The sequence below is a fragment of the Ascaphus truei genome, chromosome 18 (assembly GCF_040206685.1).
Source record: "Ascaphus truei isolate aAscTru1 chromosome 18, aAscTru1.hap1, whole genome shotgun sequence".
Lineage (NCBI taxonomy): Eukaryota > Metazoa > Chordata > Amphibia > Anura > Ascaphidae > Ascaphus > Ascaphus truei.
This window is the reverse complement of record NC_134500.1, coordinates 34,068,001-34,095,402: the sequence shown is the minus strand read 5'-3', so window position 1 is coordinate 34,095,402 and position 27,402 is coordinate 34,068,001. Positions and strand designations below refer to the sequence as shown.

General features: G+C 51.7%; 1 protein-coding gene across 4 annotated transcripts in view; it reads right to left on the bottom strand.

The window, feature by feature from the left end:
• The window catches only part of LOC142469141 (uncharacterized), a 160,481-nt gene that overhangs the window by 118,968 nt on the left and 14,111 nt on the right, over positions 1–27,402 (bottom strand). For all 4 annotated transcript variants that reach the window (XM_075576080.1, XM_075576078.1, XM_075576081.1 and 1 more), the window contains exons 2-3: positions 21,901–22,572; positions 14,610–14,669 (exon numbers count right to left, since the gene is read on the bottom strand). In XM_075576080.1, the coding sequence (XP_075432195.1) occupies positions 14,610–14,669; positions 21,901–22,566 (726 nt within the window). In that variant the 5' untranslated portion in view covers positions 22,567–22,572. The remainder of the gene's footprint in view (positions 1–14,609; positions 14,670–21,900; positions 22,573–27,402) is intronic.

Genomic DNA, 27,402 nt, shown 5'->3' with positions numbered 1-27,402 from the left:
TGTCACTAACATTCTGAGGCGTGTAACACAACATGTCACTAACATTCTGAGGCGTGTAACACAACATGTCACTAACATTCTGAGGCGTGTAACACATGTCACTAACATTCTGAGGCGTGTAACACAACATGTCACTAACATTCTGAGGTGTGTAACACAACATGTCACTAACATTCTGAGGCGTGTAACACAACATGTCACTAACATTCTGAGGCGTGTAACACAACATGTCACTAACAATCTGAGGCGTGTAACACAACATGTCACTAACAATCTGAGGCGTGTAACACAACATGTCACTAACATTCTGAGGCGTGTAACACAAAACTAACATGCTGAGGTGTGTAACACAACATGTCACTAACATTCTGAGGCGTGTAACACAACATGTCACTAACATTCTGAGGCGTGTAACACATGTCACTAACATTCTGAGGCATGTAATACAACATGTCACTTACATTCTGAGGCGTGTAACACAACATGTCACTAACATACTGAGGTGTGTAAGACGTCACTAACATGCTGAGGTGTGTAACACAACACACCACTAACATACCGAGGCGTGTAACACAACATGCCACTAACATTCTGAGGCGTGTAACACAACATGTCACTAACATTCTGAGGCATGTAACAAACATTCTGAGGTGTGTAAAACAACATGTCACTAACATTCTGAGGCGTGTAACACATGTGACTAACATTCTGAGGCGTGTAACACAACATGTCACCAACATTCTGAGGCGTGTAACACAACATGTCACTAACATTCTGAGGCACGTAACACAACATGTCACTAACATTCTGAGGCGTGTAACACAACATGTCACTAACATTCTGAGGCGTGTAACACCTGGATGTTTTGTCTTTTTTTTCTCTCCTTTCCCTGAGGTCACAGCTCAACAGAAGAGATTGCAAGTACATTTTTCTACACCTCACCTCAGCGCCAGAAAAGATAATTTCCAGCCTTCAATCCAACTCTGGGTAGAAGATACCAGAATAATCTTTTCAAGGCAGCTCCAGGACTACCATTTGGACTCTGTATCTAAGGTTCATTATTGTCTACCATTGTTGTTTACATAAGCGCTGATTGCACACCTATTATTTCACCTATTAGTGTAACACAACATGTCACTAACATTCTTAGGCATGTAATACAACATGTCACTTACATTCTGAGGCGTGTAACACAACATGTCACAAACATTCTGAGGCGTGTAAAACAACATGTCACTAAAACTCTGAGGTGTGTAACACAACATGTCACTAACATTCTGAGGTGTGTAACACAACATGTCACTAACATTCTGAGGTGTGTAACACAACATGTCACTAACATGCTGAGGTGTGTAACACAACATGTCACTAACATTCTGAGGTGTGTAACACAACATGTCACTAACATGCTGAGGTGTGTAACACAACACGTCACTAACATTCTGAGGCGTGTAACACAACACGTCACTAACATTCTGAGGCATGTAACACAACATGTCACTAACATTCTGAGGCGTGTAACACAACATGTCACTAACATTCTGAGGCGTGTAACACAACATGTCACTAACATTCTGAGGCGTGTAACACAACATGTCACTAACATTCTGAGGCGTGTAACACAACGTCACTAACATTCTGAGGCGTGTAACACAACATGTCACTAACATTCTGAGGCGTGTAACACAACATGTCACTAACATTCTGAGGCGTGTAACACAACATTGTATTTACCTAATTTTAAGACCTGCTAAGGAACAGATGATTGTTATGTCCTGATATGTAAAACCATGGAAATCAAAGAGGGTGTACTTTCTTTTTCACGCAACTGTATGTGATATCTCTGTGTGCTGGGACCCGGGAGGGGGGATATCTCTGTGTGCTGAGACCCGGGAGGGGGAGATATCTCTGTGTGCTGAGACCCGGAAGGGGGGGATATATCTGTGTGTGCTGGGACCCGGGAGGGGGGGATATCTCTGTGTGCTGAGACCCGGCAGGGGGGGATATCTCTGTGTGCTGAGACCCGGAAGGGGGGGATATCTCTGTGTGCTGAGACCCGGAAGGGGGGGATATATCTGTGTGCTGAGACCCGGCAGGGGGGGATATCTCTGTGTGCTGAGACCCAGGGGGGTGGGAGGGGGGGGGGATATCTCTGTGTGCTGAGACCTGGGAGGGGGGGGGGAATATCTCTGTGCTGAGACCCGGGAGGGGGGGGGGGATATCGCTGTGTGCTGAGACCCGGGAGGGGGGGATATCTCTGTGTGCTGAGACCCGGGAGGGGGGGATATCTGTGTGCTGAGACCCGGGAGGGGGGGATATCTGTGTGCTGAGACCCGGTGGGGGGATATCTGTGTGTGCTGAGACCCAGGAGGGGGGGGGGGGGGATATCTGTGCACTGAGCCCCGGAGGGGGGGGGGGGGATATCTGTGTCATATCTCTGTGCTGAGACCCGGGAGGAGGGGATATCTCTGTGTGCTGAGCAGAAGTTTGCGCAGGCAAAGCCCCTTCTCTCGTCCCTCACTATCTGTATCGGCTGTAATAGGGATAGGGAGCGCTACAGAGAAACCACTTGTTAGACAAGCCCCCCCCTTTCACAGGCCCAAAAGAAAAGGCATTTGCACTTCATTTTCAAAGCTGCTCAATCTTTGCTTTGAGATGGGTTACATTTGCTTAAGGAAACCAAATTAATTCCCTGTAAAATGTGTTTGTTTTTTAGACCAGTTCCCAGGGATCGCAGCTTTAAAGGAAAAGGAAATAATATACGAGTTTAAAGGTCCAAAGGGAGCGGGGGAAAGGAGCAGATTATGCCGTCAATCTCCATCTTTCAATAATTCAACAAAGGGACTTGTCACACGACGCAGGGACTCGCTGTAATACCACGGGAGAGGCCACGCGACGTCTCACAGATCTGCTTTATCCATCCCGGGAGGCGTGAAGTGATGGCTTTCATCTTCCCCATGTCTTCTTGGAGAGAAGGAGAGATGCAGATGGGCTGAATTCATTGAATTAAACAACGCTGTTAGAAGTAACTCAATGCTCAGCGTGCGGGAGATTAAAGGGGAGATGGAACAGCGTGACTGTCTTACATACCGATAAGGGCTTGGGATATCACTGAGATCATTTAACCTCTTCACTGTCTCACCCCCAGTGATGTGTTTAATGGGTTAAAGGGTCAGTCCCACGTAGCAGTAAAGTGACCTAATGACAGGGACGTGTTTAATGGGTTAAAGGGTCAGTCCCACGTAGGGGCAAAATGACCTAATGACAGGGACGTGTTTAATGGGTTAAAGGGTCAGTCCCACGTTTTGGGCACAGTGACCTAACGACAGGGACGTGTTTAATGGGTTAAAGGGTCAGTCCCAGGTAGGGGCAAAGTGACCTAATGACAGGGACGTGTTTAATGGGTTAAAGGGTCCGTCCCACGTAGGGAAAAGTGACCTAATGACAGGGACGTGTTTAATGGGTTAAAGGGTCAGTCCCACGTAGTGGCAAAGTGACCTAATGACAGGGACGTGTTTAATGGGTTAAAGGGTCAGTCCCACGTAGTGGCAAAGTGACCTAATGACAGGGACGTGTTTAATGGGTTAAAGGGTCAGTCCCACGTAGGGGCAAAGTGACCTAATGACAGGGACGTGTTTAATGTGTTAAAGGGTCAGTCCCACATAGGGGCAAAGTGCCCTAATGACAGGGACGTGTTTAATGGGTTAAAGGGTCAGTCCCACGTATGGGCAAAGTGACCTAATGACAGGTACGTGTTTAATGGGTTAAAGGGTCAGTCCCTCGTAGGGGCAAAGTGACCTCATGACAGGGACGTGTTTAATGGGTTAAAGGGTCAGTCCCACGTAGGGGCAAAGTGACCTCATGACAGGGACGTGTTTAATGGGTTAAAGGGTCAGTCCCTCGTAGGGAAAAGTGACCTAATGACAGGGACGTGTTTAATGGGTTAAAGGGACAGTCCCACGTAGGGGCAAAGTGACCTAATGACAGTGACGTGTTTAATGGGTTAAATGGTCAGTCCCACGTAGGGACAAAGTGACCTCATGACAGGGACGTGTTTAATGGGTTAAAGGGTCAGTCCCACGTAGGGACAAAGTGACCTCATGACAGGGACGTGTTTAATGGGTTAGAACAGCGGTGCGCAATCTGTGGGGCGCGACCCCCAGGGGGGGCGCGAGACTGCCGACGGGGGGCGCGGGGTTTACAGAGGCCCCGCGCGCTTCCCGAAGGCACTTAAATTAAGTGCCGGGGGAGCTGCAGGGCCTCTGTAAACCATACTTACCCGTGGCTCCGGCGGCTTCCTCCCGGCGTCGCCATGGCAACGCGGCGTCAAAATGACGCTGCGAGGTCATGTGACGTCACGTTGCTATGGCAACGTGACGTCATTACGCCGGTGCGAGGGTAAGTTGGGGTTGGGGGGGGCGCGGGAGTGAGGGGACAGCCGGCAGGGGGGCGCAGGGAAAAAAGTTTGCGCCCCCCTGGGTTAGAATATAGGTATTTTTCCAAACATTTAGTTGCTGGGTCTTTACTCCATAACCATATCAATGGAAACATGTTTTCCTTTGAAATCATTCAGATCTGCTGCGGGGGGGATACCCAGCGAGGGGTCCGAAAGGGGCGCAGCGTGGCAGGAAAACACCCTGCAGGCTCCAACCCCATGAAACGCGGCTCCCGCCCCATGAAACGCGATGGTCGGTGCCTGACCGATAGTTCTACGTTGTATCACCCGGTCCATCGTCACAGCTTAAGCAGAACTGTCACGCTGGCGGCGTAGGACTCGCCGCAGCCAAGCCGCCACGGGCAGCTCGCCGCAAAGGTAACCCCATAACCTTACCCCAAAAGCCCTAATGTTAAGTCCTTATGCTAAAACCCCTAACCTTAACTTCTAATGCGAACGCTAATCTTCACCCTAAAAAGCTAATCATTAACGTCTTACCCTAAAACCCCTTACCCTAAAACCCCTAACCTTAACCCCTTACCCTAAAACCCCTGACCTTAACACCTTACCCTAAAACCCATAACCCTAAAAACTCCTAACCTTAACCCCGTACCCTAACCCCCCTAACCATAACCCCCTAACACCCCTAACCGTAACCCCTTACCCTAAACCCCCTAACCTCTTATCCTAAACCCCTAACCTTAACCCCTTATCCTAAACCCCTAACCTTAACCCCTTACCCTAAACCCCCTAACCTTAACCCCTTACCCTAAAACAGCGGTGCGCAAACTGGGGGACGCAAGATTTTTGGGGGGGTGCGGGCAGTTGCAGAGGTTCCGCGCTCTTCCCCCAGGCATGCTGGGGGACCGCGCGAGGCCTCTGCAACCTCTACTTACCGAGGTTCAGCCGACTCCAGGACGCGTGACCATGCCACGGTAACGTGACGTCCTTTGACGCCGCGCGAGGTAAGGAGGGGGGGCGCACCAAGGAGGAGAGCAGGCACTGGGGGGCACAGCAAAAAAAGTTTGCGCTCCCCAGCCCTAAAACCTCCTAATCTTAACCCCTTACCCTAAACCCCCTAACATTAACCCCTTACCCTAAACCCCCTAACCTTAACCCCTTACCCTAAACTCCTTATCTTAATATCCCTAACCTTAACCCCTTACCCTAAACCCCCTAACCTTAATCCCTTACCCTAAACCCCCTAACCTTAACCCTTTACCCTAAACTCCCTAACCTTAACCCCCTAACCTTAACCCCTTACCCTATACCTTCATTCTTTACCCTAACTTTACCCCCCAAAAAGTAACCCCTAACGCTAAAACCGCTAAAGTTAACCCCATAATAATTTACCTAAGCGACAAGACAGGCGTTGGCGAGCTACCCTCGGTGGGGCGAGTTGGCTGTGGCGAAACAGCCCAGAGGTGAGTTGGCTGCAGTAAATTGTCCGATTGCGCACGCCAGGAAATGCTAAGAACTCTGGCGTCGGCTTATGCGGTCGGCCTGTGGTTAAGTCGCCAGAAAAGATTGGGCCGGCACCAACATATGCGGTTGGGCCCCGGGCCAAGTCACAGAGAAGCAGGGCACCAATTTATGTGGTTGGACCCCGGCCAGAGGCGTAGCTCAGCCCGGGCAGCCCGGCGGGCCGTGCTCATGGGGAGCCCATCTGTCTCTCTTAAGAGAGACAGGCTTGGGCGGGTAGGAGGAGAGAAGAGGATGCCGGCGGCAGAGCGCGGAGCTTATCCCAGAACAGCTGAAGCCGGGAGCAGGATGCCGGCGGCAGAGCACGGAGCTTATCCCAGAACAGCTGGAGCCGGGAGGAGGATGCCGGCGGCAGAGAGCGGAGCCGATCACAGAACAGCTGGAACCGGGAGGAGGATGCCGGCGGCAGAGCGTGGAGGCGATCACAGAACAGCTGGAGCCGGGAGGAGGATGCCGGCGGCAGAGCGCGGAGCCGATCACAGAACAGCTGGAGCCGGGAGGATGCCGGCGGCAGAGCGCGGAGCCGATCACAGAACAGCTGGACCCGGGAGGAGGATGCCGGCGGCAGAGCGCGGAGCCGATCACAGAACAGCTGGAGCCGGGAGCAGGATGCCGGTGGCAGAGCGCGGAGCCGATCACAGAACAGCTGGAGCCGGGAGCAGGATGCCGGTGGCAGAGCGCGGAGCCGATCCCAGAACAGCTGGAGCCGGGAGCAGGATGCCGGTGGCAGAGCGCGGAGCCGATCACAGAACAGCTGGAGCCGGGAGCAGGATGCCGGTGGCAGAGCGCGGAGCCGATCCCAGAACAGCTGGAGCCGGGAGGATGCCGGCGGCAGAGCATGGAGCCGATCACAGAACAGCTGGAGCCGGGAGGAGGATGCCGGCGGCAGAGCGCGGAGCCGATCACAGAACAGCTGGAGCCGGGAGGAGGATGCCGGCGGCAGAGCGCAGAGCCGATCACTGAACAGCTGGAGCCGGGAGGAAGAGAGTAGGGCTGTCTGGCTGCTTAACCACTTCCAGGCACCAGGTGGCGCTGCAGAGCACTCCATAGCTGCTCCTCTGTACATCTCCCGGTTCTGTGTGTGTTGATAAGTGTGTGTGTCTGTGTTGGTGTGTGTCTGTGTTGGTAAGTGAGTGTATTTGTAATGCTTATGTGTGTTTCATGCATTATGTGCATATATATGTTGTACATTTAGTGGTTTTTTTATATGTTGAATATAAATGTGTATTTGTATATGGTGTATGTGTTACACTAATGTTGCATGTTTGGTATGTGTATATATGGTGTAGTGTATGTGTGTTTGTTTGTGTGTGTGTGTGTGTGTGTGTGTGTGTGTGTGTATACACACACACACACACACACACACACACACACACACACACACACACACACACACACACACACACACACACACACACACACACACAAACACTACACCATATATACACATACCAAACATGCAACATTAGTGTAACACATACACCATATACAAATACACATTTATATTCAACATATAAAAAAAACACTAAATGTACAACATATATATGTACATAATGCATGAAACACACATAAGCATTACAAATACACTATATATATATAAATATGAGGGGAGGAAGGAGAAAGAGGATGGGGGGAGGGAGGAGAGAGATGATGGGGTGGGAGGGAGGAGAGAGAGGATGGGGGAGGGAGGAGAGGATGGGGGAGGGAGGACAGAGGGTGGGGGAGGGAGGGAGGAGAGAAGATGGGGGGGGGAGGGGAGAGAGGATGGGGGAAGGGAGGACAGTGAGGGTGGGGGAAGGGAGGAGAGAGGATGGTGGAAGGGAGGGGGATGGGGGGGAAAGGAGGAGATGGAGGAGAGTGGGAGGAGAGTGGATGGAGGGAGGATTGGGAAGAGAGGGAGGATAGAGGAGGGAGGGAAGATAGAGGAGGGAGGGAGAAAAGCAAAATAAAAGGGGGGGGCATGTAAGAGATGTGCGCAGAGGTTCATATAATGGAGACTGATTTGGGTGAGATGATATCTTGGCTTTATTGAGCCCGTTCCTTTATCCAGGCAAAACATACAAAAACAACAAAATAACAAACCCCTTTCCCTGTGTAAGGAATAACTTACTTCCCCAGACACTATCTGCAGGACTGGACTGGTTATTCCCATTACCAGACTATCACCCCAAAATCTCAGGAAGTACCTTAAGCAGGTGGCCCTCCATGTCAGTCTCTGGCAGGATCCTGGGTCCTCTGTGTCCAGGAAATATAGGTCTCTGGGTGTCTTAATCTCAGCACAGACTTTGTGCTCAAGACAGTGTCTGTGTGCAGGCGTCTCTGCTCTCCTTCTGTCAGCCCAAATGTGAGCTAAGGAGTCTCTGCTTTCCCGTGTTCAGCCCAATTGTGAACTCAGGAATCTCTCTCCTGTGTCTCACATGAGGCTTAATTGGCCAGGCACATGTGTCCTGGTTTTTTACATTTGAAAATCTGGTCACCCTAAGGAGGGGGAGATCTGATGATGAGGAGGGGCAGAGAGCTGATGAGGAGGAGGGGGAGAGAGCTGATGATGAGGAGAGCTGATGAGGAGGAGGGAGGGAGAGATGACGAGGAGGGGGAGATGATGGGGAGGGGGGAGAGATGATGAGGACGCTGAGAGATGAATAGGGGGGAAAATGATGAGGAGGAGGAGGGGGGAGGGGAGAGAGGAGATGAGGAAGGGAAGAGATGAGGAGGGGGAGAGATGATGATGATGATTGTCACGGTAGCTTATGACAAGATATAATAAACACCAAATATCTGGGTTGAACTGAACGAGGCTTAGATATAATAAAATATATTTATTCCTTAAAAAGGTGAACACCGCAATATAGTACAATTAACAGGCAAGAAGGTAACACTTGGGGAATGGAGAAGTATCAGCTAGCAATTCTCCAGCAATCCGGTGACATTCAAGATGAAATCAGAAGAACAACTAAAACTGTAGGGTTTATACAGTTTATATACCTTTGTAACCCTATTCTTAACATTGAATACAGACTATTGGTGAACAATTATCTGTATCCAATCCGTAACGTGGAGACACTGTTTAACCCATGCCCCCCAGCTAGTTAGCCCATGCGTACTGGGATTCTGAGGGTCTTATTTCTGTAGCCCCATAATTAAATCAGGGGCGACGACCAGTCAACCAAATGAAGTATCTGGCAGGATCTTTATTGTTTGTAGGTGTAGATATAACACTTACAAACCACTCCAGTTTGATGCTTCTCGGCCCACAGGTAAACAGTTAGAGTGGCAGAGTCATTTGATCAGGACTTGGTTCCTAGTGTAAACAATCAGGGCAGTTAACTTTTGATCACAGGGCTTATACTAAATCATCCGGCTGCCCTTCCTGACCTATTAGCATAGCAGATGGAGTCTGCATTTTCAGAGCAGATCCAAAATACCATATACACTTTAATATCTGCACATATTAATAAGTTCCGTTCTGGTGGGCCTAGTGGGTCGAAATTTGCCAGTTTTTAATGCCTACAGTGACTCTACATATAGGCCAAATTTCAACTCTCTGCGACCTCCAGAACCGGAGATACAGAAATGCACTTTAAAACATTTTTAAAATACAGGATTATAATGAAACATGGGAACAGGGGAACATACATTTTCCTGACATGACAAGGTGTAAGCCACATTCCTGGACCGCAGTCCAGTTAACCCCTTGCCTTCCTGGTGAGGTCAGGGGGTGGCCATATGGGGTGCAACCCCTTTAATACCGGGCCAACCCCCCTCTCCCTCTACAATGACGAGGGATGATGATGAGGAGGGATGGGGAGAGATGAGGAGGGATGATTAGAGGATAATTTTTTGCCCGGGACCCCGTGCATGTCTAGCTACGCCACTGGCCCCCGCCAAAGTCACAGGAAAACTGGGTGCCAACTGATGTGGTAGGGCCCAGGCGGCTACAAGAGGGAACTGAAAAAGGAGATTTCTTGGGCGGTGTTGGACCACCTAGACGCGGCTTGAGGGTCTTCTCCCATACTTGCGGGACTTTTAGATGTCGCCATTATGTTAGACACACAGTTTCTCTGAATGCTGAGATACCGGCACCCCTGTGGGGGTAAGTATCTCTGGACGCAGGGGGTCCCCGGAGCGGAAATTAACGCGGTTCCTACTCTCGAGACCCCCTAATTCAATACTGTATTAAAAAAAATATTTTTAAAATAACATTCGTACTGCTGCTTTAAAGCAACTCTCCCCTTCCAATTGATTGTTTGGTAGATTTCTTGGATCAGGGCGTATTCCCCTGGGGCAAATCTGTGGTCTCGCAACCTCCAGGGTTCCCGCCGGGTTACAAACAAAGTCCCAACCTTCTGATGACATCACAACTTCTATTGGCTGTCCAACACCGGCCTGACCCCCCACTCCGAGTCTTTGACTGAGCCTCTGATTGAGCCACCTGTACTGAATCAGGGACCGATTGAGCCACCTGTGCTGAAGCAGGGATATCCAGAAAAGCTGACCTGGTGGTGGCCCTCAAAAACTGGAGTTGGACGCCCTTGACCTCGAGGACTGGAGTTGGCCGCCCCTGGCCTCGAGGACTGGAGTTGGCCGCCCCTGGCCTCGAGGACTGGAGTTGGCCGCCCATGGCCTCGAGGACTGGACTGGAGTTGGATGCCCCTGGCCTCGAGGACTGGAGTTGGACGCCCCTGGCCTCGAGGACTGGAGTTGGACGCCCCTGGCCTCGAGGGCTGGAGTTGGAAGCCCCTGGCCTCAAGGTCTGGAGTTGGACGACCCTGGGCTCGAGGACTAGAGTTGGCCGCCCATGGGCTCGAGGACTGGAGTTGGCCGCCCCTGGGCTCAAGGACTGGAGTTGGCCGCCCCTGGGCTCGAGGACTGGAGTTGGCCGCCCCTGGGCTCGAAAACTGGAGTTGGCCGCCCCTGGGCTCGAGGACTGGAGTTGGCCGCCCCTGGCCTTCGAGGACTGGAGTTGGCCGCCCCTGGCCTCGAGGACTGGAGTTGGCCGCCCCTGGCCTCGAGGACTGGAGTTGGCCGCCCCTGGCCTCGAGGACTGGAGTTGGACGCCCCTGGCCTCGAGGACTGGAGTTGGACGCCCCTGGCCTCGAGGACTGGAGTTGGACGCCCCTGGCCTCGAGGACTGGAGTTGGACGCCTCTGGCCTCCAGGGCTGGCGTTGGAAGCCCCTGGCCTCAAGGTCTGGAGTTGGACGACCCTGGGCTCGAGGACTGGAGTTGGCCGCCCCTGGGCTCGAGGACTGGAGTTGGCCGCCCCTGGCCTCGAGGACTGGAGTTGGCCGCCCCTGGCCTCGAGTTGTCCGCCCCTGGCCTCGAGGACTGGAGTTGTCCGCCCCTGGCCTCGAGGACTGGAGTTGGCCGCCCCTGGCCTCGAGGACTGGAGTTGGCCGCCCCTGGCCTCGAGGACTGGAGTTGGCCGCCCCTGGCCTCGAGGACTCGAGTTGGCCGCCCCTGGCCTCGAGGACTGGAGTTGGCCGCCCCTGGCCTCGAGGACTGGAGTTGGCCGCCCCTGGCCTCGAGGACGGGAGTTGGACACCCCTGGCCTCGAGGACGGGAGTTGGACACCCCTGGCCTCGAGGACTGGAGTTGGACGAACCTGGGCTTGAGGACCGCCCCTGGACTCGAGGACTGAAGTTGGCCGCCCCTGGCCTCGAGGACTGGAGTTGGCCGCCCCTGGCCTCGAGGACTGGAGTTGGCCGCCCCTGGCCTCGAGGACGGGAGTTGGACACCCCTGGCCTCGAGGACGGGAGTTGGACACCCCTGGCCTCGAGGACTGGAGTTGGCCGCCCCTGGGCTCGAGGACTGGAGTTGGAAGCCCCTGGAATCGAGGACTGGAGTTGGAAGCTCCTGGGATCGAGGACTGAAGTTGGCCGCCCATGGCCTTGAGTTGGACGCCCCTGGCCCCGAGGACTAGAGTTGGCCGCCCCTGGGCTCGAGGACTGGAGTTGGACCCCCCTGGGCTCGAGGACTAGAGTTGGCCGCCCCTGGGCTCGAGGACTGGAGTTGGACCCCCCTGGGCTCGAGGACTGGAGTTGGACGCCCCTGGGCTCGAGGACTGGAGTTGGACGCCCCTGGGCTCGAGGACTGGAGTTGGACGCCCCTGGTCTAGAGGGAATGAGGGGCAATGTTGAAACAAGAAGGTAAAGTGACTGCTCAGAGTGGGACAGTCTCTGGATCCAAGAAATACCTAGACACAAAAAAGCAAAAGGTCGCCGACACCCCGTATTTCGCCTTCAAGCCGGATCGGAGGTTCTCATAGCACCAATTCGTTGCGTGGCGCCATAATACAGATTTTATGTCAGCGCATCACGGTTTCATTTTGAGATATTACAGAATATATATTTTCTCCTTAGTTCTCTGGGAAGATGATCTCGTTACCAGATCCCAGAGTACAAAGAGGTGAGCAGTCTCAAGAGGGCGAACCGTTTAGGAATGGGACAATTCGACACGGCCGATGAAGCACTGTGGGGCATTTCGTCGCAGGGGTTAGACTTTTTACGGTTATGGGTTAAGGTTAGGAATATTATGGTTAGGGTTTAGTTATACAAATGTGTTACCAGGAATAATACATTGAGAGTTACCTCTCGTTTTCACGTATGTCCTGGGCACAGAGCTATAACAATACATGGTTACATTAAAAGAAAAGGGTTATACAGTCATTTTATGGACAGGTTGAGTTGGAAATGGGGTACAGGGGATAAAGGGCTGGTGAGTTTCAGATTGAAATACAGCAGCTTTAACATCACCAAACAACAGCGAACGGCAGAAAACGTCTCACACCCTTTAGGTGCCCTTCGGATGTGCCAAAGGCTGTCCGCCTTTGGGGCGACGCAGATGTAGACTGAAAAGGTTCAGATTGAATGTAGCTGTGGATTCAAAGTCCTTTGATTTCCTGGCTCATTAACATTCCAGTGGGTGGGGTTGACGTTCCACATAGTACATGCAAATGTTAACCCTTAGCCCGCTGGTTCTGTGCAGAGGGGAGCAACTCTCGGGTAATACCATAAATCGTCTGTCATTGAGGCAACGCAGATGAACACTGAAGGGGTTAAGGTTAGGATTGGGATTAGAGGGTAAAGTTAGGATTAGGGGATAGGGTTAAGGTTAGGAATATTATGGTTAGGGTTCAGGGGTTAAGGTTAGGATTGGGGTTAGAGGGTAAAGTTAGGATTAGGGGATAGGGTTAAGGTTAGGAATATTATGGTTAGGGTTTAGGGGTTAAGGTTAGGATTGGGGTTAGAGGGTGTCACATACGGCACCCTGCGAGCACGCGACCTGCATACAGGACAGCGCTCCCCCTTTTCGCCCCCGGCACAGATCCCTCAAATGGACAATTTAGCACCAAATGGATTAAAATACATAATACCTCATGACATTATCATGACAGGAGGTAAAGTTAGGATTAGGAGGTACGGTTAGGAATATTATGATTAAAGTTGAAGGGTTAAGGTTAGGACTAGGGGGTAAGGTTAGGATTAAAGTTAGGGGGTAAGGTTAGGAATATTATCGTTAGGGGGTAAGGTTAGGAATATCATGGTTAGGGGGTAAGGTTAGGAATATTATGGTTAGGGGGTAAGGTTAGGAATATTATGGTTAGGGGTTAAGGTTAGGAATATTATGGTTAGGGGTTAAGGTTAGGAATATTATGGTTAGGGGTTAAGGTTAGGAATATTATGGTTAGGGGTTAAGGTTAGGAATATTATGGTTAGGGGTTAAGGTTAGGAATATCATGGTTAGGGGGTAAGGTTAGGAATATTATGGTTAGGGGGTAAGGTTAGGAATATTATGGTTAGGGGTAAGGTTAGGAATATTATGGTTAGGGGTAAGGTTAGGAATATTATGGTTAGGGGTTAAGGTTAGGAATATTATGGTTAGGGGTTAAGGTTAGGAATATTATGGTTAGGGGTTAAGGTTAGGAATATTATGGTTAGGGGTTAAGGTTAGGAATATTATGGTTAGGGGGTAAGGTTAGGAATATTATGGTTAGGGGGTAAGGTTAGGATTAAAGTTAGGGGGTAAGGTTAGGAATATTATGGTTAGGGGTTAAGGTTAGGAATATTATGGTTAGGGGTTAAGGTTAGGAATATTATGGTTAGGGGGTAAGGTTAGGAATATTATGGTTAGGGGGTAAGGTTAGGATTAAAGTTAGGGGGTAAGGTTAGGAATATTATGGTTAGGGAGTAAGGTTAGGAATATCATGGTTCGGGTTTAGGGGTTAAAGTTAGGACTGGAATTAGAGGGTCATTTTAGGACTAGGGGTTAGGAGCTACGATTAGGGTTAGGGGTCAGGCGATAAGGTCCTAGGTTGCAGTTATCGGCATTACCCAAACTGGCCCGGAATCCCCCAGACTCCCCGGGTCTTTGGTGGTGGCCCCCTATCCTGGTGGCCCCCCAATCCTGGTGCCCCCTTGTCCTGGTGGCCCCCTTGTACTGGTGGCCCCTTTGTCCTGGCGTCCCCCTATCCTAGACCTTTACCGTCTGCACCGAGACGTGCCCGTTTCAGAAGGTTTTTATATGTGAGCACAAACCCTTACCAGACGGACTTTCCTGCAAGGCTTTGCCCCCGTCTGCCCCCCGTCCCTGGTGTGTGCCCGGGTATTGTGCTTGCACACATACAGCCGTGTTCCCGTGGAGTGCGCTCTCTGCGTCGGACGCAGACGGAAGGAACGGCCACGCGACACATACCTGTAACGGGTAATCCGCCGGGAACTCCAGCAGCAGATCCATCTCCTTCAGGTCGAAAGGCTAGGAGAGAAGATCAATAAATCCATGAGATTGGGAGCCGGGCGATTAGTGAGCGGGATAAAGGGTCCAGATGGTGCCCGGAGCCTGACCTCTGCCACACACCACCACACACACGCGCACTGTCACGTACGCGCACTGTCACGTACGCGCACTGTCACATGCAGGCACTGTCACATGCAGGCACTGTCACATACGCGCGCTGTCACATACGCGCACTGTCACATACGCGCACTGTCACATACGCGCACTGTCACATGCAGGCACTGTCATGTACGCGCACTGTCACATGCAGGCACTGTCACACACGCGCACTGTCACATGCAGGCACTGTCACATACGCGCACTGTCACATGCAGGCACTGTCACATACGCGCACTGTCACATGCAGGCACTGTCACATACGCGCACTGTCACATGCTGGCACTGTCACATGCGCGCACTGTCACATGCGCGCACTGTCACATACGCGCACTGTCACATACGCGCACTGTCACATACGCGCACTGTCACATACGCGCACTGTCACATACGCGCACTGTCACATACGCGCACTGTCACATGCAGGCACTGTCACATACGCGCGCTGTCACATACGCGCGCTGTCACATACGCGCACTGTCACATACGCGCACTGTCACATACGCGCACTGTCACATGCAGGCACTGTCACATGCGCGCACTGTCACATACGCGCACTGTCACATACGCGCACTGTCACATGCAGGCACTGTCACATACGCGCACTGTCACATACGCGCACTGTCACATACGCGCACTGTCACATACGCGCACTGTCACATACGCGCACTGTCACACGCAGGCATTGTCACACGCAGGCACTGTCACATACGCGCACTGTCACATGCAGGCACTGTCACATACGCGCACTGTCACATGCAGGCACTGTCACATACAGGCACTGTCACATACGCGCACTGTCACATGCAGGCACTGTCACATGCAGGCACTGTCACATGCAGGCACTGTCACATACGCGCACTGTCACATGCAGGCACTGTCATATGCAGGCACTGTCACATATGCGTACTGTCACATACGCGCACTGTCACATGCAGGCACTGTCACATGCAGGCACTGTAACATACGCGCACTGTCACATGCAGGCACTGTCACATACGCGCACTGTCACATGCAGGCACTGTCACATGCAGGCACTGTCACATACGCGCACTGTCACATGCAGGCACTGTCACATACGCGCACTGTCACATGGAGGCACTGTCACATACGCGCACTGTCACATGCAGGCACTGTCACATACGCGCACTGTCACATGCAGGCACTGTCACATGCAGGCACTGTCACATGCAGGCACTGTCACATACGCGCACGGTCACATACGCGCACTGTCACATACGCGCACTGTCACATACGCGCACTGTCACATGCAGGCACTGTCACATGCAGGCACTGTCACATACGCGCACTGTCACATACGCGCACTGTCACATACGCGCACTGTCACATACGCGCACTGTCACATACGCGCACTGTCACATACGCGCACTGTCACATGCAGGCACTGTCACATACGCGCACTATCACATACGCGCACTGTCACATACGCGCACTGTCACATGCAGGCACTGTCACATGCAGGCACTGTCACATGCAGGCAATGTCACATGCAGGCACTGTCACATGCAAGCACTGTCACGTGCAGGCACTGTCACATGCAGGCACTGTCACATGCAGGCACTGTCACATACGCGCACTTTCACATGCAGGCACTGTCACATGCAGGCACTGTCACATGCAGGCACTGTCACATACGCGCACTGTCACATGCAGGCACTGTCACATACGCGCACTGTCACATACAGGCACTGTAACACACGCGCACTGTCACATACGCGCACTGTAACACACGCGCACTGTCACATGCAGGCACTGTCACATACGCGCACTGTCACATACGCGCACTGTCACATACGCGCACTGTCACATACGCGCACTGTCACATGCAGGCACTGTCACATGCAGGCACTGTCACATGCAGGCACTGTCACATGCAGGCACTGTCACATACGCGCACTGTCACATGCAGGCACTGTCACATGCAGGCACTGTCACATGCAGGCACTGTCACATGCAGGCACTGTCACATACGCGCACTGTCACATGCAGGCACTGTCACATGCAGGCACTGTCACATGCAGGCACTGTCACATACGCGCACTGTCACATGCAGGCACTGTCACATGCAGGCACTGTCACATGCAGGCACTGTCACATACAGGCACTGTCACATGCAGGCACTGTCACATGCAAGCACTGTCACATGCAGGCACTGTCACACACGCGCACTGTCACATGCAGGTACTGTCACATACGCGCACTGTCACAAGCAGGCACTGTCACATACGCGCACTGTCACATGCAGGCACTGTCACATACGCGCACGGTCACATACGCGCACTGTCACAAGCAGGCACTGTCACATGCAGGCACTGTCACATACGCGCACTGTCACAAGCAGGCACTGTCACATACGCGCACTGTCACATGCAGGCACTGTCACATACGCGCACTGTCACAAGCAGGCACTGTCACATACGCGCACTGTCACAAGCAGGCACTGTCACATACGCGCACTGTCACATGCAGGCACTGTCACATACGCGCACTGTCACATGCAGGCACTGTCACATACGCGCACTGTCACAAGCAGGCACTGTCACATGCAGGCACTGTCACATGCAGGCACTGTCACATACGCGCACTGTCACATGCAGGCACTGTCAGAAACGCGCACTGTCACATGCAGGCACTGTCACATACGCGCACTGTCACATGCAGGCACTGTCACATACGCGCACTATCACATGCAGGCACTGTCACATACGCGCACTGTCACATGCAGGCACTGTCACAAGCAGTCACTGTCACATACGCGCACTGTCACATGCAGGCACTGTCACATGCAGGCACTGTCACATACGCGCACTGTCACAAGCAGGCACTGTCACATGCAGGCACTGTCACATACGCGCACTGTCACATGCAGGCACTGTCACATACGCGCACTGTCACATGCAGGCACTGTCACATGCAGGCACTGTCACACACGCGCACTGTCACATGCAGGCACTGTCACATACGCGCACTGTCACATGCAGGCACTGGGGGAAGGGGGGGGGGGGTACCAACTACAGCTTTGTTTTATTGTTATCTTCACACCCACAGTCCCAATACGTTTACTTACCCGCTTCCTGTTACAAGGACTTCTTTCTAAAAGCCTCTTCCCTTCCTACTTGTGCATTAGAAATATGGCTTCAATCTTCCTGTATATGCGGGGGCTTCAACGGTGTTAAATTCATCTACTTTGTTGTTTTTTTATCAGAACTCTGTATCACTACAGGTTTTCAGGGTATCCCTGCTCCAGCACAGGTGTCTCAATCTTCGACTGAGCCACTGATTGAGCCACCTGTGCTGAAGCAGGGATATCCTGAGTACCTATTGGTGGCCCTTGAGGACTGGAGTTGCCCAATCTGTTTTAGGGACAACATGAAGCCCGTGCAGTGACTTGTTAAACCCTTTCCCTGCAAAGAACTTGTCAATCACGGGTTTCCCCCCCGATATAATACCGGTATACACATACACGCCCAGAGAGGTAATACCGGTATACACATACACGCCCAGAGAGGTAATATCGGTATACACATACACGCCCAGAGGTAATACCGCTATACACATACACGCACAGAGCGGTAATACAGTATACACATACACGCCCAGAGAGATAATACCGGTATACACATACACGCCCAGAGAGGTAATACCGGTATACACGTACACGCCCAGAGGTAATACCGCTATACACATACACGCCCAGAGAGGTAATACCGGTATACACATACACACCCAGAGAGGTAATACCGCTATACACATACACGCCCAGAGAGGTAATACCGGTATACACATACATGCCCAGAGAGGTAATACCGGTATACACATACATGCCCAGAGAGATAATACAGTATACACATACACGCCCAGAGAGATAATACCGGTATACACATACACGCCCAGAGAGGTAATACCGGTATGCACACACACGCCCAGAGAGGTAATACCGGTATACACATACACGCCCAGAGACGTAATACAGGTATACACATACACGCCCAGAGAGGTAATACCGCTATACACACACACGCCCAGAGAGGTAATACCGGTATACACATACACGCCCAGAGAGGTAATACCGGTATACACATACACGCCCAGAGAGGTAATACCGGTATACACATACACGCCCAGAGAGGTAATACCGGAATACACATACACGCCCAGAGAGGTAATACCGGAATACACATACACGCCCAGAGAGGTAACACCGGTATACACATACACGCCCAGAGAGGTAATACCGGTATACACATACACGCCCAGAGAGGTAATACCGGTATACACATACACGCCCAGAGAGGTAATACCGGAATACACATACACGCCCAGAGAGGTAATACCAGTATACACATACACGCCCAGAGAGGTAATACCGGTATACACATACACGCCCAGAGAGGTAATACCGGTATACACATACACGCCCAGAGAGGTAATACCGGTATACACATACACGCCCAGAGAGGTAATACCAGTATACACATACACGCCCAGAGAGGTAATACCGGTATACACATACACGCCCAGAGAGGTAATACCGGTATACACATACACGCCCAGAGAGGTAATTCCGGTATACACATACACGCCCAGAGAGATAATACCGGTATACACATACACGCCCAGAGAGGTAATACCGGTATACACGTACACGCCCAGAGGTAATACCGCTATACACGTACACGCCCAGAGAGGTAATACCGGTATACACATACACACCCAGAGAGGTAATACCGGTATACACATACACGCCCAGAGAGGTAATACCGGTACACACATACACACCCAGAGAGGTAATACCGGTATACACATACACGCCCAGAGAGGTAATACCGGTATACACATACACGCCCAGAGAAGTAATACCGGTATACACATACACGCCCAGAGAAGTAATACCGGTATACACATACACGCCCAGAGAGGTAATACCGGTATACACATACACGCCCAGAGAGGTAATACCGGTATACACATACACGCCCAGAGAGGTAATACCGGTATACACATACACGCCCAGAGAGGTAATACCGGTATACACATACACGCCCAGAGAGGTAATACCGGTATACACATACACGCCCAGAGAGGTAATACCGCTATACACACACACGCCCAGAGAGGTAATACCGGTATACACATACACGCCCAGAGAGGTAATACCGGTATACACATACACGCCCAGAGAGGTAATACCGGTATACACATACACGCCCAGAGAGGTAATACCGGTATACACATACACACCCAGAGAGGTAATACCGGTATACACATACACGCCCAGAGAGGTAATACCGGTATACACATACACGCCCAGAGAGGTAATACCGGTATACACATACACGCCCAGAGAGGTAATACCTGTATACACATACACGCCCAGAGAGGTAATACCGGAATACACATACACGCCCAGAGAGGTAATACCGGAATACACATACACGCCCAGAGAGGTAACACCGGTATACACATACACGCCCAGAGAGGTAATACCGGTATACACATACACGCCCAGAGAGGTAATACCGGTATACACATACACGCCCAGAGAGGTAATACCGGTATACACATACACGCCCAGAGAGGTAATTCCGGTATACACATACACGCCCAGAGAGATAATACCGGTATACACATACACGCCCAGAGAGGTAATACCGGTATACACGTACACGCCCAGAGAGGTAATACCGGTATACACATACACGCCCAGAGAGGTAATACCGGTATACACATACACGCCCAGAGAGGTAATACCGGTATACACATACACGCCCAGAGAGGTAATACCGGTATACACATACACGCCCAGAGAGGTAATTCCGGTATACACATACACGCCCAGAGAGGTAATACCGGTATACACATACACGCCCAGAGAGGTAATACCGGTATACACATACACGCCCAGAGAGGTAATACCGGTATACACATACACGCCCAGAGAGGTAATACCGGTATACACATACACGCCCAGAGAGGTAATTCCGGTATACACATACACGCCCAGAGAGATAATACCGGTATACACATACACGCCCAGAGAGGTAATACCGGTATACACGTACACGCCCAGAGGTAATACCGCTATACACGTACACGCCCAGAGAGGTAATACCGGTATACACATACACGCCCAGAGAGGTAATACCGCTATACACATACACGCCCAGTATTACCCCTAATAAGTTACTGGACAGAGTGCACAAATACAGGACAGTCCGGTTTAATACTGCAGACCTGGCAACCCTGCTTCCAGCAGATCCTACACTACCAATTTACACCGTGTCTTTTATGAAGAAAAACAATATATAGACAGAACATATAGCAATGAGCGCAGTTATCCCCACGCTGGGCGTGCGCTGGGCGTGCGCTGGGCGTGCGCTGGGCCGGCTTTGTTATTGTAATAAAGGCGTCGGTCCCCCAGGTGACGGAATCGGACAAGTCTCCGCTGGGCGTTCGGCCACCACGGGCCCCTCTGTCGCAGCCGTGGGAAGCTCGCCCGCTTTGCCAAGGTAAGTCAATTTAATGGTTAATTTAGCGGTTAGGGGGTTAAGGATAGGAGTGTTAGGGCAAGGGGATTAGGGTCCGGCAGTGGGATCACAACTCCAGTCCTCGAGGACCCCTAACAGTGCGGGTTATAAGGCTGGCCTCCCACTAGCACAGGAGGCCCAATCACTTTGACCGAACCACCTGTGCTAAAGCCGGGGTGTCCTTAAACCCTGGATTGTTAGGGGTTGCTGGGAACCCCTTGGGTAAGGAGTTAAGCTTTTTAGGGTAGGGATTTAGGATAAGGGGTTGTTAGGATAGCGTTAGTATTAGGAGTTAAGATTTAGGGTGGAGGTTTAGGGTAAGCATTTTAGAATAGGGGGTAGCATTAGTATTTGGGGTTCCGATTAGGGGGTTTTAGGGTAAGGTTATGGGACTTACCTTGGCGTTGTAGCGGCCGGCGGAGAGATGGCCCTGCGGCGAGGTGAGTAGCGACCAAATGTCCTACACCACCCAGTTGATAGCCCACAAACATGTCACTGCCGTTGGGTCACTCTGGCCCCAGGTGAGATACGAACCCTTAACTCACCCAGTCTGGATCCGTCGGCTCCACCGTGACCCGGTAATACGTGACTTTGGCATCCTCGCTCTCTTGCACAATCACCTTCTCCTTCGGAAACCTCTTCAGCAGTTGGGAAACTTCCGTCTCTCTCAGCTGACCGGCTATCTCCGGTGTCACATCGCCGGCTCTCATCTCCTCCGGCACGGCGGAAGGCCGCGCTGCCGGGATCCTCGCCTCCGGCTTCTTCACCCCCGCTTTCCGGTTGGCCGGACGGTCGCTGTTCGGGGGCGGATGCTTCTCCGGGTGCCAAAATCGGCAGTCTCGCTCCATGGCGCAGTGGCCGGAGGCGAAGTACCGGCATAGCCTTCTGGGACGGTATGGCTGCTGCGGAGGTACTGGTCGGTTTTTAGCCAGCGCAGGACTCCCGCCGCTGCTGTCCGGAGTGGCGGATATTTCCGCGATGCTGCCTTGATCGGGAATCTCCGACTTGGGATTCAGAGTCTTCGGTGAAGATGCGTGACCCTGATACTGGTGCGAAAACCTGCACCTCCGGCCGAACGGGCAGTACCGCCCCTGGGAGAAAAACCGGCAGAGGCGCTGGGGCTGGGGATGTCGTAACTCCTCGCGGCTCTGAAGAGCGCCTTCTTCATGGGCAGGAGGAAGCTCGACAGGTTGTGTTTGACTTTCAGCCATTGTAACCTACACACAAAATAACAATACAGAGATTTTATATAATGTCGCCTCAATATAACCGGGTCATTTCTGAGAGTCACAGGAAGTCAGTGATGGTCACAGGAAGTCAGTGAGAGCGACCCCAGGTCAGTGAGAGTCACAGGAAGTCAGTGAGAGCGACCCCAGGTCAGTGAGTCACAGGAAGTTAGTGAGAGCGACCCCAGGTCAGCGAGAGTCACAGGAAGTCAGTGAGAGCGACCCCAGGTCAGTGAGTCACAGGAAGTCAGTGAGAACGACCCCAGGTCAGTGAGTCACAGGAAGTCAGTGAGAGCGACCCCAGGTCAGCGGGGGTCACAGGAAGTCAGTGAGAGCGACGCCAGGTCAGCGAGAGTCACAGGAAGTCAGTGAGAGCGACCCCAGGTCAGTGAGAGTCACAGAAAGTCAGTGAGACCGACGCCAGGTCAGTGAGAGTCACAGAAAGTCAGTGAGAGCAACGACAGGTCAGCGAGAGTCACAGAAAGCCAGTGAGACCGACGCCAGGTCAGCGAGAGTCACGGAAAGTCAGTGAGAGCGACCCCAGGTCAGCGAGAGTCACGGGAAGTCAGTGAGAGCGACGCCAGGTCAGTGAGAGTCACGGAAAGTCAGTGAGAGCGACCCCAGGTCAGTGAGAGTCACGGGAAGTCAGTGAGAGCGACGCCAGGTCAGTGAGAGTCACAGAAAGTCAATGAGACCGACGCCAGGTCAGTGAGAGTCACAGGAAGTCAGTGAGAGCGACCCCAGGTTAGTGAGAGTCACAGGAAGTCAGTGAGAGCGACCCCAGGTCAGTGAGAGTCACGGGAAGTCAGTGAGAGCGACCCCAGGTCAGCGAGAGTCACAGGAAGTCAGTGAGAGCGACCCCAGGTCAGTGAGAGTCACAGGAAGTCAGTGAGAGCGACCCCAGGTCAGTGAGAGTCACAGGAAGTCAGTGAGAGCGACCCCAGGTCAGCGAGAGTCACAGGAATAGAAGGTACAGCGCACAGCCGGAAGAGTGGGCCCAGAGATAATATAAAAACGATTTCTTCATTAAGTCCATTTAAAATATAAAATAAAATAAAAGTAAACAGACCTCCTACGCGTTTCGTGTGCGTTGCACTTTGTACCTTGCTGTATATCTATACATCAGTATATCTATCCATGTACCTTGCTGTATATCTGATTTATACAGTAGATATACCGTAAAGTACATGGATAGATATACTGATTTATAGATAGATATACAGCAAGGTACATGGTGTATATATATACTGATTTATAGATGGATATTCCAATCGATAGAAAAAATGATTGGTATATAAAGATTAATAAACAGATTCGATAAACAGATTAATACACCTATACATAAATAAATAGATATACACTGATTGATACGCAGATTAATAGAAGGATATACAGATAGATTAATTAATAGAAATAGAAATATACTGAGATATACATACAGATAAATGCACAGAGAATAGTGTACAGATTAATAAACAGACAGATAAATACAGATATATTAATGAATAGAAAGATAGATATACTAATGCAGCGTTTCCCAAATGGTGGGTCGCGACCCGGCACCGGGCCACGGCACCAATATTGCCGGGTCGCAGCGAGGATGGCCGCCCGGTGTCTCCCGTTCCCCCCCCCCCCCCCCCCCCGCTCAAGTTAAAAAAAATGGCGGCGATTCCCCCCGCGCATGCGCAGGGCAAGCAGGGCCCGCTCCCTTCCTCCCCCCCACTCCCAACGTGGGACGGAGGGGGAAGTACCAGCTCCTCTGTGGCCCGCACGTTATGTGGGATGGAGGAGGAAGTACCAGCTCCTCTGCGGCCCGCACGTTATGTGGGATGGAGGAGGAAGTACCAGCTCCTCTGCGGCCCGCTTCCCCCCGCGGCCAGCTTCCTGAGCTCACCTCCCGTGGCACCCCTTCCCGAGCCCACCTCCCGTGCCCCCAAGCCCACCTCCCGTCCCGGGCAGCAGGGGATATCGGGGGCAGCAGGGGGAAAGCGTCTGGCGGCAATGTAAGTCACCCCACCCAGTCACTGTCACCCACCCAGTCACTGTCACCCACCCAGTCACTGTCACCCACTAAGTCACTGTCACCCAGTGACTCTCTCCCACCAGTCACTGTCACCCAGTCACTGTCACCCACACACCCACCCAGTCACTGCCACCCACCCAAGTGTCCCAGTCCCCCCCCCTCCCACCCACCAAGTCCCCCCCCCCTCCCTCCCAGTCCCCCCCCTCCCACCCACCCAGTTCCCCCCCCTCCCACCCACCCAGTCCCGTCCCTAAGTCCCGTCCCATAGTCCCGTCCCTCCCTCCCACCCACCCACCCAGTCCCTCCCCCTCCCACCCAGTCCCCCAAGTCCCCCCCCTCCAACCTAGCCAGTCCCCCCCCCTCCCACCCAGTCCCAGTTCCCCCCTCCCTCCCACTCACCCAGTCCCCCCATCCCTCCCACCCACCCAGTCCCAGTTCCCCCCTCCCTACCTCCCTCCCACCCAGTCCCAGTTCCCCCCTCCCACCCACACAGTCCCAGTAACCCAGTCCCAGTTCCCCCCTCCCACGCACCCAGTCCCAGTTCCCCCCCTTCCACCCACCCAGTCCCAGTTCCCCCCATTCCACCCACCCACATCCGTCATTGCCTGTAATTCACTGTTTGTGTCTGTGTGCGTATAGGGGAGAGCGAGTGTGTGTGTGTGTGTGTGTGCATCAGTGGCTGTGTGTGTGTGTGTGTATCTGTGTCTGTGTGTGTGTGTATCAGAGTGTGTGTGTGTATCAGTGGCTGTGTTTTTGTGTGTATCTGTATCAGTGTGTGTGTGTGTGTGTATATCAGTGTGTGTATCAGTGTGTGTGTATCAGTGTGGGTGTGTGTATCAGTGTGGGTGTGTGTGTGTATCAGTATCAGTGTGTGTGTATCAGTGTCTGTGTGTATCAGTGTGTGTGTGTGTGTGTGTGTGTGTGTAGCAGTGTCTCTGTGTGTGTATCAGTGTGTGTGTGTAGCAGTGTCTCTATGTGGCTGCGTGTGTGTCAGTGCCTGCGTGTTTGTCAGTGGCTGTGTGTGTGTGTCAGTGGCTGCGTGTGTGTGTATCAGTGGCTGCGTGTGTGTGTATCAGTGTGTGTGCCAGTGGCTGCGTGTCTGTCAGTGGATGTGTGTGTGTGTGTGTGTGTGTGTATCAGTGGCTGTGTGTGTATCAGTGGCTGTGTGTGTGTATCAGTGGCTGTGTGTGTGTCTGTGCAAGCCCTATAGGCCAGTATAGGTGATAACATTTTTAGTGGGTCACGAAGGAGAAGTTCAAAAATAACCGGGTCACGGAAAAAAAAGTTTGGGAAACCCTGTACTAATGTATACATACAGATAAATGCACAGAGAATAATATACAGATAGATATACAGTACTGATAAGCAGTGGTCGACAAATCACCCAAAAATCTACTCGCCGAACAAAAAAATCTACTCGCCACCTAGTACCACACGTGTGCTGCTTGGGCCAATAGGAGCTCGCCACGATGTTAAATCCACTCGCCCGGGGCGAGCAAATGTATAGGTTTGTCGAACACTGCTGATAAGAGATATACAGATTAATTTAATAGACAGACAGATAAATACACAGATAGATTGATAAATATACTGAGGGATATATACAAATAAATACAGAGTATTTAAATATTAAAGTGGCATTACTTCTTGGGTTTTAATTTAAAAACATGAATATCCGGGGAGCAGGGGGTGTCAGGAAGGTTACCCCGTTACTTTCAGCTCTGGGGAGCCCCTGCCCCCCGAGATAATTACCTGTAAAGCATGGAAGTCTGTCTCGCGTGGGCCAATAGGAAGTCCTAATGTCATCCCTCGCAGTATCCCAATGGGATGCATGACGCGGACCTTTAAACAGACGTCAAATACCGGCAGCAGCACCTTTAATGGTATCTCCAGGAAGTAGGGGGTCCCCAGAGCTGAAATGACCGCAGTTCAGTTCTAGAGACCCCCCCCCCCCCCCTTCATACCTAGTTCGAAAACGCTTTCTTTAAAACACAAGAGGTAACGCTACGTTAAATATATAGCGCAGATCTATCTGAATATCAGTGTATCTATCAATATATATATATACATACACACACACACAGATGATATAAAGATGATAGACAGATTATACAGATGAGGATATATATATATATATATATATTTTTTTTTGTCTATCATCTTTATATCATCTATATCTATCGTTTGTATACGTGTGTGTGTGTGTGTGTGTGTGTGTGTGTGTGTGTGTGTGTGTGTGTGTGAGTGTGTGTGTGTGTGTGAGTGTGTGTGTATATACATATAACATATATACAAATATGTGTGTGTGTGTGTGTGTGTGTGTGTCTGTGTGTGTCTGTGTGTAGCAATGTGGCCTTCAATCGAAGAAATGCAGGAGCACAGCAGCAGGGAAAGAATTGGAGTAATATACTTCCGTGCTGAATTAAAAACAATTTATTGAATGGGTGACATAGGAGACATCAAAAATAGGTAAATGCAGATGCAGCGGCCATTATTTTAAGAAATCCCGGCGCCGTTTTCGTGTGCGCTGCTGTATTCCACGCGGCATGAACGCGGCCAATCGCCCCAGGCACACGCGTTTATCGCGGTTGCTTTGTTTGAGTTTCATGGATTGTGTGCAATGAAATGCAATGAAATGAATGAATTGCCATGTGTACAGCACTGTGCTACTGTGTCAGTGTCAGGTGTTTAAAAACCACAACACTAAAATGCCATTTTCTGCACTCGCGTCTAGAGGCGGGAAGGTTGGAAGAAATCCCGCGCCATGACAGGGGTATTCCGAGGTATACACCGCGTGA